Source organism: Lepisosteus oculatus, chromosome 8 (genome assembly GCF_040954835.1).
Source record: "Lepisosteus oculatus isolate fLepOcu1 chromosome 8, fLepOcu1.hap2, whole genome shotgun sequence".
Classification (NCBI taxonomy): Eukaryota; Metazoa; Chordata; class Actinopteri; order Semionotiformes; family Lepisosteidae; genus Lepisosteus; species Lepisosteus oculatus.
In genome coordinates this window covers 43,103,932-43,118,451 of record NC_090703.1, presented here as the reverse complement: position 1 = coordinate 43,118,451, position 14,520 = coordinate 43,103,932, and the positions used below count along the sequence as shown (strand labels likewise).

Here is a 14,520-nt window from a genome sequence, read left to right as displayed (position 1 = left end):
CTGTGCACCAAGGGCTGGAAATTGATATTTGTGACACCAAAAAGCTGTTGCTGGGCAGGTTCTATGATTGCTGATATGCACAATGGTGGGGGTGCTTCTTTAAGGAAATAAAGACTTTGTTACGTGGACTTATAATAATAATAATTGCTTACACTTATATAGCGCTTTTCTGGACATTCCACTCAAAGAGCTTTACAGGTAATGGGGACTCCCCACCACCACCACCAATGTGCAGCATCCACCCGGATGATGCGACAGCAGCCATAGTGCCCCAGAATGCTCCCCACACATCAGCTATCAGTGGGGAAGAGTTTCAGGAAACAGGATTTTATCACTGTTCACCTCTGTTCAAGAACTCCTTGTGCCATTGGCTCCTTTCTCTCTTATTTATAGTGTCTAGAGATCTAAAACTATACAGAACCATCTAAAGAGAATTCTCCCATTAAAGAGAATATGCAATATCTGCTGAGTGATTTTTTTCCCCGAAGAAAACTGCAAATAACATTATAGATTCCTTTTATACTTATTGTCCAAATACCTGATGTTTCCATAAATCAGACACCTCCTTTAAAAAAAAAAGATTTAAATCTTCTGATATGGATTTTTTAGATAAGATTCTACATACTGAATGTCCTACAGCTGTTAAGCAAGGACACAAACATGTTTTTGTAACATTCAGGAGTTCAGTACTTGATAACCCAAAAGACCTAGAAGAAATGTTAGTGAAGCAAGCAAAAATAAATGTGAATGTGTGTTTCTCTTCTGCTTGCATAGGCTATCCAGAAACAGATGTTTATTATTGCAACACAATAATGATTTAAGGCACAGGTAGAAGTAGCAATCAGAAAGTAATAAGCATCATTTATAGTAAATTGGCACTTAAGACCATTTCTGGTTAAGGTCACAAAGAAAAAGGCCACTGACTGAAACTGACCATATCCATCAGTCCACATACAGTATACAGTATATTTGCATGGTTTTATGATGATTAAATTACCATTGTCATCTTGCACTGAATTACTACTTTCTAGTTTTACTGCATTTCCTGTACATTTTCCCTGTTTCTGCTAAAATGGTAAGTCTATAACATTTAAATGTAATTGGTGGTGATGACGCTTGTTTTGCTCTGGCTGTTCTAATCAAAGGCCCCTGAAGAAAGATTAGCAAACTCAGTCCCATTTCAAGAGTTCTACTGTTCTGTGCCTAAAAACAAATTGCACTGTAGTTCATAGATAATCTTTATCAGTAAAAGGTTTTGTGCAAAAAGTCCATAGTGCACAAAAGATATACGATTTACCCATCTAAATGCAATCAAATCATAACAGGGACACTTCACCTGTGGCACACTCTCAGTTTTACATAATTTCAGTACATGTAACTCTTAACCAGTGACATCTTTCCCATCACCCAAGGATGTCCAGAAAAATTCAACATAATTTATAATTGAATTATTAAGCAACTAAATACTTGTGCAAATATCCCTCTCTAAATGCACACTGCCCTTGACCTGCAGAGTTTAATGGTATTAGCAACAATATTGTATCCAGGTACATGCACACATATACAGTACGTATTTAAAATGGCTGGCACATGCCATCCTGGTAAGGATGAATTAAGTGAGGCCCCACCTGTAAGCAATGTACTGTGGGATCCTTTGATGAAGAGATGAAAGTACTCGATAAAGAAAGGTTTTCCTACATCTCATAGCTCCATCCGCTATAGAGCATCTAAGCACTCTTCAGAGATCTGCATTTGTCAGAATGTATTTCCTCATATGCAAAAAGACTGTGGTCATGGTTCAAAATAAAACCAGTGAAAAACTGCACCTGATGCTTCAGATACACAGCATGTAGAATAGAGAAAAAGGTGTAAGACAGACCTTCAGTAAATGCCGCGGAGTGTGGTTTTATATACTGTAAAAATGCGGGAGTGGGAGGAGCCACGGCAAGCACCAATAAAAGTCAGTGGCCCATCTGAGGGGGAGGAGGCACCGGTGTGAGGTTCGTGAAAACAACGCAATGAAACTAACACAAAAGGGGGGGGGTTGAGGGGACGAAAAACAAATATGCGCCGCCATGCATTGCAGCATCCAGTCTGAACTTACTCTACCGTACTTAATAGGGCCCAGCCTGGGAAAAAGAACCCGCTTAGCACAGCGGTTACCAGACTGGACCTACTGAACAGGGTCCAGTCTGGTAGAGCAGGGAGTAAAAGGCCAAAACAAAACAAAACAAAAAACCTCAACCTGTGCAAAAAGGGTCAGCCCGCCCCAGTGGAGAGGCACGGCAGGACAGGCAAAACGAAAAATAAAATGAAGGAAAAATGACGACCTTGATGTTCCGTCACAATCCGCTCCAGGACTATCGGAGGAATGGTCCTCCCCTTCCGGGGGTCTACTTGTCCCTCGGGGAGGTGTTCAGTGTGTCTTAAAGAGCCTCCACACCCGTGGCTCATCTTTAGTCAGAGCTTAGTTACTTAGTTTGTGTGCCTTCCCTGTCCAGAAGAAATCTCAGCCATCTTACAAACGGACACAGTTCATTCTCGCACACCATTATCCTCATCTAAGGGTGGCTTTCATGAGATGAGATTGGACAGCAAATATCTGAAAATCTTCAGAATACGTTCAAGTTCCAGCTCAAACCATTTCCACAGGCTGTGGAGGGCCAGTTAATTACTAAATGAGAATAGCTCCATATGATTGCCTGGTATGTGCATATTCTCCAGCACCCACCCACCCACTCACAGAGGAGAGAGATGGAAGGAGAGAAAATATTACAGTCACCAGATTATTTTAAATTTTATTACAGTTTTGAAATGAAAACCTTTCAAGCAGCGAACATTTTTATTATTATGAAAACAAGGCACTGCCTGTCGCTAATACAGCAATGCAATATTAACATTCTTCTGATATGGTGGCATTCTGTCTTTCACATAATTTAACAAAAAAGGCTAAAATGAATATTTCAATGGGCCTCTTACATTAGTAATACATACATTTCTTGCTTTTTTTATAAAATCACAAAGCTATTTTTTAATCAAGACAAAACAAAAATGGAAATATTCTAAGCAAGCCTTGAAACAATTAGGCTGCATACAATATTTTTATTTCAAAATAGTTGATGCTTCATATTATACAACATTTCGCAAAAGATTTGTTATATAAAAAGAAAATCCTATATATCTTTTACTTACTACTCTGCATAGCTATAAAAATCATAACAGATATATCAGAGAATAATACTCACTGAAAAATATGTAACCAACTACAAAAGGAGCAATCATGGTTTTGCAGCCTTGCATGGATTGTGATCTAATACTGAGTCTGAAAATATAATACTGCAAATTATCAGATTTTTCACGTAACGAAGACAAGAACTGCTTTTCAAGAACACAACATTGTGGACTTACAAAAAAGTTAAAAGCTTAAAATAAAAAAATAACTAAGAAATACAGTTTCTATTGTATCTTACTTTACTGAAATTACTAACAGTGGGGAGCCATCCAATTGAACAGACTCCTCACTACAAACCTGCTCAACCTCTCTTATTGAAGGCACAATATGAGAAATACTATTAAAAACAAGCCTTTTTAAACACACTACTAAATGACTGTTGAAATGCTTTATTGCTGCACAACATTTATTCTAGTCATGCTTAAATGTGATATTTTACTCTATTGCATCAAAGCAGCTTTTGGGTTCAGAAGATTTGATTGAAGAGGTCAAAATTAACTAAGAACTGTTATTAGTTCTCTTATTTAACCCTGAGCATGTTTAATATTCCCCATAACATAAAATAAACACCAAGAGAAAATCAGTTCTATTTGTACAACTCCTTCATTTAACCATTAGGTGGTTCCAAGCTGGTGTTTTATTGTTTGTTGTCAATTTAAGATGGGGATCAAAACACACTAAGGTTCAATCATCAATCAGATGCTTTTGAGGTCTGTTTTTTCTCACAATTCCTAAATCTTCCCCAATACCAACTATCCTAGTGTATGGTATGCAATTAGACTACTGAACACTGAAACTTTACTAGAACATTTTTATTGACACTGAATGGGAAGACTGAACCAATTAAAATTAATACGTGTACAAAACAAAATTGGTCTACTGCTTTGTCAGGCAATAACCAACTATAAATTGTAACAGTACACCCATGAAAACTGAGTCAAAATGGTTGCAATTCACATTAAATGTTCCGGTTTCAGTATTAATGTATTGTATTTACCACATCTTGAAAGGTAACTGCTGATTTGCGGATTAGTTCAAGACAGGTTTGCAGTGAAGGGGCGGCAGTGTCCAATGGGACTCCTCTGTAGTGGTTCCAGCACAGGTATCAGTGGGCACCGATCACATGGACTCAAACTCATCGATGCGCTGCTTGGTATTGCCTTGCCTGATCTGTCGCAGTGTCTTGTACTTATCCCGCCCTGCTCTCACATTCTCTGCATGGATCATGTCATTCTGCGTTTTCTTGGTCTCGTCCCGGGCGTTGGCCAGCTCTGAACTCAAAGCCTAAGGAAAAGCAAGCAAAAAAGAAAAAAACGCACGTTACAGTCTCCATGAAACAACGTGGTGCATTACCCCTGCGGAGCTGGAGAAGCTGAAAATTCATACCACTAGAGGCCGCCATTGAAACAATTTAAGAACAGTATTTGGTTCCAGGATAACTGAATTAAACTGAATGTCTGGTATGGTCTATTTTTATTCAAGATGTGGCAAGTTTTCACAGGTTGCCAACCAGGCACTGGTCTTCTTCCAAGAAATCGCTGGATGACATCCTACAATCAATCAACCACTAAAAACCAAGCTATGCGGTAGTTCATGTATTATGGCACATATATAATTATACTGGAGTAGCACCTAAAATGCACCAGCATACACATTACATTCTCCTGTGTGTAGAGCTGCAAGGGAGCAAGGTTTTGTTTCATTGGTGTGTCACACGAGTCAAGGGTCCTAGCAGCTATTCTGAAAGTGGGGATCTTACACAATAATAAGGGACTGCAGTCACTGGTCACCAATGCAACCAAGGTTCTACAAAATGCTTTTAAGATCTAATACACAGCAACATGCACATGACAACATGACCTTGTATTTTGTTACAAACAAGATACGGTATGATAAAAGGCTTGACTTTTTCTAAACCAAATTCTTGAAATTTTGCCTACTGATGAGTAGCACTTTGTACTATTAGTTTAATCCTCCAATATTATTCTGAATATTCTACATGTTATGCACAACCTTCGGATATTCAATAAACAGCGCAACATCAAAAATAGTATTTAAAATCTTAGAAAAAAATTGTGAAGTATACAATCAAGAATAACATGCAGACTAGTAGTCTTCTAATTAAGTAAACCAGTAGTTTAGCTAAGAACATGTAGGAGGATTAAGCAAGGAAATCAAAATACTGGTACTTCTTTCTCTACAATAAATGTTTTAAAAACTACTGTAGCTTGATTGCATTCAATTAAGTCTTCAATGATAGCAGAACATCTTGTAATAAGTCTAAAATAAGTCATAACTAACTGTCAAGTATACAGTTAGACTGTATTGCAAGTAACCAAGTTTTTTTTTTTGAAGGTCACATCCTATCACTGGCATCCTGATAGTAGAAGTGAATATTAAACCAAGAAAATGTAATGATTGGCATTACCTTCAAAACAATTTTAAATGCCATACCCTTCCATGAAAGGTTTAATCACAATTTGAAAAGTGTGCAGTGAAAAGACTGCATAAAGACCAAGCCCTATCCGTTTCAAGAAAATACAAGTTGACATGACTTCTGGTCATACCAAATCAAATTGCACATTTGTTACACATTTATAAGGCTTAATATGTTTAAGATTTAACACTTCATTGTGAACATTCTTCTTATACCCCAAAGATGTAAGATCCACAACCTGGCAGCATCGACACTGACAGTCTTATTTTAATAAACTGAGCCCAAGTCATAAAATTGTAAGAAATTAAATATCACACAACACATTATCCTGTAACAAACAGGCTTTTTTTCAGTCACTTAATGTTCTATTTTAGCCAAGAGACAAAGACTAGTGTATAAAAAAAACTAGAGAAATAATTGTTTATCTGTTTGAGGATCTATTATTGATCATCCACAACGGCATACAGGTTTAAACTGGAAACCATCTGAAACCAATTTTCTGATTCAGAAAGGACATTTCTTTAAGGTTAGGAATGTAACTGACGAGTTTATTTCACATGAGTTTGCCTTTATGATGAGTCTTTGTACTGAAGCAGGAATATGTCAGGAGGAGTGGTAGGTAGAACCGTATCCTTACTGAATTAGTTTCTTACTATGACAAACTTAGTCAAAAGATGGCCTTTCCTTGAATAACCAAAATGGTTTATATTTACCAATTCAATATTTTCTGAAGTGCAATGGTGTACAAAATAGAAAAAAATAGTAATTAAAAATCAGTGTCTGTGAAATAACTGAAACCTTAGTTTTTTTAGCACAATAAAGGTGATCATTAAAATTAAGTAGCTAAATACTTTGGAAAAGTAAAGAAGAGTTTGAGCAACCCTGTTCTGCATAATGGTAAGAAAGTTTGAGACCATTATGGTCACCATTATACAGGTTAAATGTTAAAACACAATGCCATGATAAAAAAAGATTTAAAAGAACCTTAGAAAAAGGGTAGTTGATGCTTATCAGTTTGGAAAATGTTTAGAAATGGTTTGTATCATCTGGGGCTCCATCCATCCACTATCAGACAGGGAGTTAACAAATGGAAAATATTCAAGGTCACGGTGACTCTACCCAGCACCATTTGTCTTGGGGGAAAAAAAAAGAGTAGCCCAGAAAATCATCCAGAAAGTCACAAAGAACACCAGCATCTAAAAACCTTTAGGCTTTACTACTGTATGTAGGAATAAACCACTGCTATCTAAAAAGAATGTTGCCACCCATTTTAAGTTTGTTGAAGAGCACCAGGAAGAACCACAATACCACTGCAAGGGCACAAGTGGAAACTAAATTGTAATGCGTTTAAAACTAAGAACAGAATATTGCTGAAGCCAATACATGGAACTCATGGTATGGCTGAATAAAATACTCTGAACTACTAAGTACTACTACTATAAGGGCCTGATGGGCCAAATGGCTGCTTCTTGATTCATTCCTTACTTAAGTTCTTACTGAAGAACACTCTCTATACAAACAAGTTAAAAGTTTTTGTCCACAACAGGAAATATTCTTAGTGGCCTAAACACCACTGAAATGTTCCAGCAGAACTAGAACTGAGGTTTTTGTTATGAGGAAACCCTCCAATGTCACCAGCCTTAAGCACTCTTGTAAGCCAGAACAGGCTAAAAGGTTGATCAGAAAGACTTGTATATGGTCACAGGAAATGACTAATTTAAGTCAGTGGTTCCAAAGGATGTTCTACTAGTTATTAAATGCAAGGGTTCACATACTTATTAAAAAGAGTGTACTTTACTTATTAATGTTAGATTGTTTTCTTAAATAATCCAAACATATGTCAGTGTTATACATAAATTTATCTCATCTTCGACAGTGGTACACAAATGACCTATTTGGTTATAATACAAGGAACTCATTGCATTTTTTGCATTTAGGTTTTGTTTTGAATCCGATATCAAAGAAATGCAAGTGCTTCTAGTTACCAAAAGAAGCATGAATGAGAATATATTCTAAAATGGAAAATGAAGCTCACATTTTGAGCACCAAATTTATAGTCTCTGGTATTGTTATCATTCTTGACGCAATTAACAATATTAATGATATAGGTGGATTCCGCACATCGGTGGTAATGGTGGAGGTGAGTCCCCATTACCTGTAGAGAGCTTTGAGTGGAGTGTCCAGAAAAGCACTATATAAGTGTAAGAAATTATTTTTATTATATAGTCATCAGAGTTCTTATTAAGAACAGCCTCCTTATATGGTATGGACATCAAACTCAAACTTCCGCTTACCATTAGGTGCTTCTGCACACGCTCATTCTTCTCCGCCTCTGTCATGCGCTCCTCCTCGCTACGATCCTTGTAGGTGCCCGCTGATGTGAGCTCGGCGCTGGCCTCTGCGCTGCTCTCGTCATTCTCATCATGCTCGTTCTCTTCGTGGACTGGCTCCTGTACGTGAGCAACCATCATCTTGGATTTCAATTCCTCTTTGGTCTTCTCCAGGTCTTCCTGGACCATGGTCGCCTTACAAAATAACACAAATGTTGAGGATGAGCTGCCTTTTTGGCAAAAACTTTCCACAATTTTTCACAATCCCTCAAGTACAATTACCTCTTCCATGACAGTAATAGTAACAGTAACAGTAATACACTACCTTATCATTGTGCTTTATATCCAACAAATGCGCACTCCATTGTAGTTCGTTTCATTTACAAAATGTTTTTATGCGACAACAACTAATGGCTTATATTTAAAAAGTTATTTTTTCAACCCATAAACTCCCAAAACACTTTCCATATAGAAGAGGGCATCCATCAATGAAGTGCAGCCTCACCTGGGTAATAAGGAGCAGCTATTACATACCATTCACACATTAATATTCACATCATATTCAGTCTAATTATGATCAATATCTGCCTATATTTGCTGTATTATTACAAAGTAATCTACTACATAAGTAAATTACAGTATTCTGTAAAAAAATCAAACAATTGGTGATAATATACAGTATGTATCCACCCAGTTTGACATCACCAATTGCTTAAAGACTGGGCTCTCTGTCAATGACTCCCATGCCAGATTAGGAGTACCTGGTAGGTCTGTAATTAGACTACTGAACACTGTAAGAGTAGTGTCTCTTGCTAACATCACCGCACGACTTTTTGTACAGCCAATTCTGTATGTATGAACTTTAAGACTTAGCTTGCACCATGAACAACCCACAAAAAATATTTTAACCAATCTGTATTAATATATTGGAAGATTTTACCCTGTTCTACTTTAGGAGAAATGTGACTTTTAAGCTCAACTATGACATTAGTTATGAAAATGCTGAGATGGTTGAAATCAACATCGTGATAGTTTAGTTGGAATTTCAGTGAACCTGTACTTGAAAAACCTGTGACTGCTAAACTGTTAATGAAGTAATGTAGGAAATGGTGATAGTTTCAGCTCGTATACCAAAGGAACCATCGGTGTTTATTTTAGCGAGCACAATAACAGGACATTTGGGAATTGCCATTTATAATTACACTCTTTCAAAAGCTAAAATATGGAAAAAAAATCACAATGGGGCATCAAACATCCTCCCAGGCAAACAGGATTTCCCTGCCTCAGAGAAAGCAAGACCACCCTTTACAGACAACTGGAGCTCACCGACGCCTTGGATAGGCTGTGCATACACGCCTTTGAGGCCAAGCCCAGGTCAAGAACTTCTACTTTTTCACACTGACCAGTCAGGACAAAACTGACACACAGGATACAAATTATACAGCAATCATAGAAAAGACATCTTGGGTTAGCATTGTACTACAGGTGGGTAGCTGCGTCAGCATGCGTAGGCTGCAAAGTTATTATGTTTATTCCTTGCTGAAAAGAGAAGATAGAAAACAATGTTTTGGCTGTGGAGCCTTCTTCGTGGCATTGTACTACGACCAACAAAAGCAATGGGAGGTTGATTAAAAGCTTTGGATGCCTATTCGCACGTTAACTTTGGCATTTTAATTGGGTACATTTCTTTACCAAAATGTAATTGTTTTGCTTTATGAAGTAAAGTTAAAACCTTCATTTTATTTTAAGGAAACATTTTCTCATATGCTCTATCCTCAGTTCATTTTTAGAAGGCCCTTGTAAGACTTATTTTAGCTACAAGGGTAGACCAGGGCTCCTCACCTTCTGCTGCCACTGCAGGGCCTCATCTTCCTTCTTTTTCTTGGCGTCCTCCAGGAGGGAGATTTTCGAAGTCAGTTCAGCCAGTTCAGTGGCCTAAAAAGGAAAAAAAAAAAGGAAAGGGTGGTATTTTTTTTCTTAAACTGAAGAGTCTAAAATAACAAACGCATTCACCAGACACACCATGTGCAAACCAAAAAAGAAAAGAATTCCCCAGTTCCCTTCCAACAAGCTCACTTTATTTGAACAGTCTAATAACTGTTTCCTGTGCTGTAACATTTATAACCAAGCACTTTGAATTCTACCTATAACTGTGACCGGTGTGACTGTGATCTCCACACATGCAGCAAGAACAATTATACAAATACATTTTAGCTTTACCAATTATCCTCAAACAAAAACATGTACTCAGAAAATAACAGGAAAACAAAAACAAATGACTGACATGAATGTGCAACAGAACAAGTAAAGGTTTTTTCCATGCCGAAAAGAGACGAAAAGAAACACGTTTTAGCGGTGGAGCCTTCTTCGGGTATTCTCTTTACAGCATGGAATAAACCTTTACGTGTTCTTTTGCAGCCTACATATGCTGACGTAGCTACCTACATGAATGTGGAAGATTCTGTTTCATGTAAAAACACGTTTGTGAGGCCAGCGTACACTGCACTGTGTACAACCATGGGTCTAGCTTTATTAGGCCTAAGCATTTTTTGTGATTAGCAGCATGGTGGCACTTTGGTTAGCATTGCTGCCTCATAGCATTGGGGTCCAGGCCTGGGGTGTGTGTGAAGTTCAAATATACTCTGTGTTTGAGTGGCTTTCCTCCGGGTGTTCTGGTTTCCTCCCACAGACACACTTGTAGGTTAACCGGCCCTAGTGTGAATGTGTGTGTCTGCCCTTGCAATGGACTGGTCTTCTGTCCAGGGTGTACCCTGCCTTGCGTCCATTGCTTCAAAGACAGACACCAGCTCCTCTGCGACCCTGAACCAGATTAAATGGATACAAAATGGATGGATTATTCAGTAGGTCCCACTCACTAGGTGCTCCTGGTTTTTCATCTGGCTTTCGGACTGCTGGAGGAGTGCAGCCTTAGCTTCTTCTGCCATCCGGCGATCCTTCTCCAGTCGCTCAGCCTCCTCCTGGGCACTTTTCCTCTCCTGTTCCAGCTCCAAAGCCCGACGGGTCTGCTCCTCCAGCTCTGCAGGGGCAAACACAGGCTTTCAGTAATGAAGGCAAATCCTGGAGTTTTAGAATTGTGGAGGTTTGAGCTAAAACTGTTGTCCGAAATATGTGTCACTGATTCAATGTTTTTGCACAGATCCTTAATAAAACATAACAAAAAAATGTACTGTCTTGTGAGGGAGAACTTTGAAAATGACAGCTGTGCTCCAGACCAAGGAAATAAGTTGAAAGCCTTTTTATCATGCCCATTCAATGCTAATGTACTTCAATAAACTGAAGCTGTTGTTTTTTCCTCCAACCTTGCTGAGCCTTTTTAGTTTGCTCCTCGATTTGCCTCAGTCTCTCCATCAGCTCCTCCTTTTCACGTTCAATCTTCTCTTTCTCCTTCTCAGCCAGCTCTCTCTTCTTCTTTTCATTTTCTAAAAGTGCCCTGAGTACAAGAAAAAACTGTTGTATTTCTGAAAGCAAGTGTAGTCAACTCATTACTCATATCAGGACAGAACTGTGAATAACTTAGTACAACGGGCAATGCTTAAGGAACAAGTAATAGGTTTATTCCATGCTGAAAAAAGAAGAAAGAAAACACAACGTTTCGGGTAACTAATGTGAATCAACAGTACATACAGTATAAGCCTGTTATCTGAGTGATCAAATAAACCTGAAATGTGCATAAAACAGAACAATAGTAAGACTTCCTAACAGAAACAGCAGATAGGCATTTACAGTATGTATGTACAGCAGTTTTTGAGATTCAGAGGCAGAAAAGTCTGAATCATTGTATGACATTTGTGAATGACTGATGGGGAACATCTTATTGATTATAACCAACCTTTCCATCTGCTTCTGGTGCTTCTCCTCCCGAGCCTGGGCCTTCATCTGCTGTACCTCAATGGTGTCTGGTTTGCGCCGCCTCATGTACAGCTCATGGTTTCCCATACAGAGGGCAAGTATCCGCTTGTTGATCCTCAGACGAGGGGCATAAAACACAAAGTCCTGAAAGAGGAAGCCGGTTTAGATGTGTTAATAACATCCCTAAGACACCATTTTTCCTTTTTTAATTACAGTAAAAAATATATTAACGACTTTGTTTAGCATTCTTTTCTTGAAGAAGAAAAATTGCTCAGATTTACGTCATCTGGCTCATTTTTAATTCATAAAAATTGTCTCTTCATGTGCTTTGAACATTTGGAACAATTCATTCATGTAGCCAATTTTTGTATTCAATGCATAACATTGAAAAAGCAGGAGGCCAAGTAAAAATAAATCCTCGCAATAAAGGTCTGCCTTCTTTTTTGTAAGTCTCAGGTCTATATGAAAAGCTCTAGGTATCTAGGACACTTTTAACAGCATAACTCCTTTAGAGGGAGAATGACATGTTCAATCTCACTTCAAATTTTATGTAATTATGTTACTTCTTTCTCCATACAGGAAAGATTTCATTTTTTCAAATCAATTTAATAGCAGTAAGTGCCCTGTTTTTTCAAGATGGCACAGCTGTCTGCCTTGAAAAAAAAACTGAAGGAAGATTACAAAACGTAGAAGAAAGCAATACTGCAGACTGTGAAACTGTTATTCAAATACAGAACAGCTTACTGCCCAGTGACTTTATTCAGCTCATTATTACTCAATACCTAGCAAGTTAAATATAACAGAATGAAACAAAGGAAATGGCAGTTTACATACCGGTGCTTTCTTGTCAATTGGTTTGATGACAAACTTCTTATCATTAAAAGAAATATTTCTGATCTCACTCCATGGGAATCCAATTTTAGGAGTCATCCTTTTAAAAAGGCAAAGGCGTGTCTTAATATTAGTGGAAGCATTTATTCAGTCAATTCATTATTAAGAGTCAAACAGTACAAAAAATTATGTTTGATCAGTAGACAGTACATTTTCAGCTCTGGAACAATGTGATCAATAATTACTAAAAGACAAGAAAAGAAGTTAATTGTTGTACGTATGGACCAATACCTCTTAAGCAGCATGCAAAATAAAAATGGAGAGAAATTTGCCAAAAGAAAGTGTTTCTAGAAAGGAAGAACTCTCAACTTACTTGTCATTTTGCTCATATATATTAAGTCCCAGAGCATCCACTCCCAGCCACAGTTCTGATCCTTTTTTGTTCTTGATGCTGAAGTAGTTCACGCCATACATCTCCAGATCCTGTGCAATCTTCAGGTACTCCATCATAGAATCCTCCCTGTTGAACATTTTTTCCTCATCATCTTCAACAAACCGCATTTAGCATTTTGACTTTGACTAAAAGTACAGATACTGCAATCCTATATGGGCTACTATTGAGAGATCTAGAATTTACCTAACTCTAGAAATATACTGCATTTACAGACAATTTTAATTTAATCAGTTTGAATCTTAGTTATGACACTGTATTCTGTTTAGACTCTTTCCTTCAGATTCCACAATCTTCACTGTAAAGCTAATGGCTTGATTGTACTGCTTTTGTTTTGGTAACTGCGGGGTATTTTTGTGTTTTCTACTTTCATTTTTATCCACCATTTTGGATATTTATAATGTGAGATTACTACAATAACTTTTGTTAAAATTAAGCCACTGTGCATGATTAATATTTATAGTTTACCACAATATTTCCCTTTCAACACAGGTTTTAAACGTTTCTGTGCTGTCCAATGTCTTTACGTAATTGAATGAACATCTTTTAATGTAATTTTAAGTAGCATGTTTTTACGTTACTTATGAAAAGCAACAACTAAAAGTCAGCCTCTAACATGTTTAAAACCTGAGAGCAATTAAAAATTCTCCCAGACCATGACTAGGAACCTATGGCCTAGAAAATACCCACTGATTAATCAACAGGTGCGATTAAAGTTTTTCCAGCTACACACTCTTGCATGTCTGACCAAGGTAATAATAGATGCAGAATGTTTCATATACTGTATGTTGCCTTCACATCATCAATACAACATAAATACATCGTAAATACAATTATAACCAAGGAAATTCTACTCCAAACAGACATTCTACGACAACTACTAAAAAGAAACTATTTTTTCTTAAATTTGCTTATCAAAGATGGTATTGTTTACAAAGGAAAAAAAGGTAAGCTCATATCACTGGAACAAGTGATTATTCATCCCTTTCTCCAATATAATTTGCGCAACACTTTCAGGTTTCAAAACTGCTAGTTTTTCCACACTCCTTCACAGAGGGGCGAGGAACGAAAACAAATTAAAATTTCGTCATAGGCAAGCAGACTTTCTGCTTGGTAGAGATAAATTTTAAACCACTAATACTGTACATTTCTGTAATATACACTCATAAAGAAAAAAAAGCAGGAAAGTTAAAAAGTTAAATATTGTAAAGATGGATAAATTAAGGCATCAGAATTGGAATTTTTATGTGTTTCCTCCTGTACTACTGTACATACCTCAGCATTCCTCTGTGCTCTTCGTGCCACACCTGAATACGTTCCTCCCACTGCTCCTTATTCAGTTTGTGCTGCTCCAGTACTCTGAAAACCA

The 14,520-nt window shown here is 37.5% G+C and overlaps 1 protein-coding gene across 3 annotated transcripts in view; it reads right to left on the bottom strand.

Annotated features, from left to right (window-relative positions):
• Positions 1 to 2,785: 2,785 nt before the first annotated feature.
• The window catches only part of msna (moesin a), a 40,417-nt gene continuing 28,682 nt past the window's right edge, over positions 2,786 to 14,520 (bottom strand). For all 3 annotated transcript variants that reach the window (XM_006632761.3, XM_015351477.2, XM_015351476.2), the window contains exons 5-13: positions 14,427 to 14,510; positions 13,074 to 13,220; positions 12,704 to 12,800; positions 11,850 to 12,013; positions 11,320 to 11,450; positions 10,876 to 11,036; positions 9,842 to 9,934; positions 7,964 to 8,194; positions 2,786 to 4,516 (exon numbers count right to left, since the gene is read on the bottom strand). In XM_006632761.3, coding sequence (XP_006632824.2) covers positions 4,352 to 4,516; positions 7,964 to 8,194; positions 9,842 to 9,934; positions 10,876 to 11,036; positions 11,320 to 11,450; positions 11,850 to 12,013; positions 12,704 to 12,800; positions 13,074 to 13,220; positions 14,427 to 14,510 — 1,273 coding nt within the window. In that variant the 3' untranslated portion in view covers positions 2,786 to 4,351. The remainder of the gene's footprint in view (positions 4,517 to 7,963; positions 8,195 to 9,841; positions 9,935 to 10,875; positions 11,037 to 11,319; positions 11,451 to 11,849; positions 12,014 to 12,703; positions 12,801 to 13,073; positions 13,221 to 14,426; positions 14,511 to 14,520) is intronic.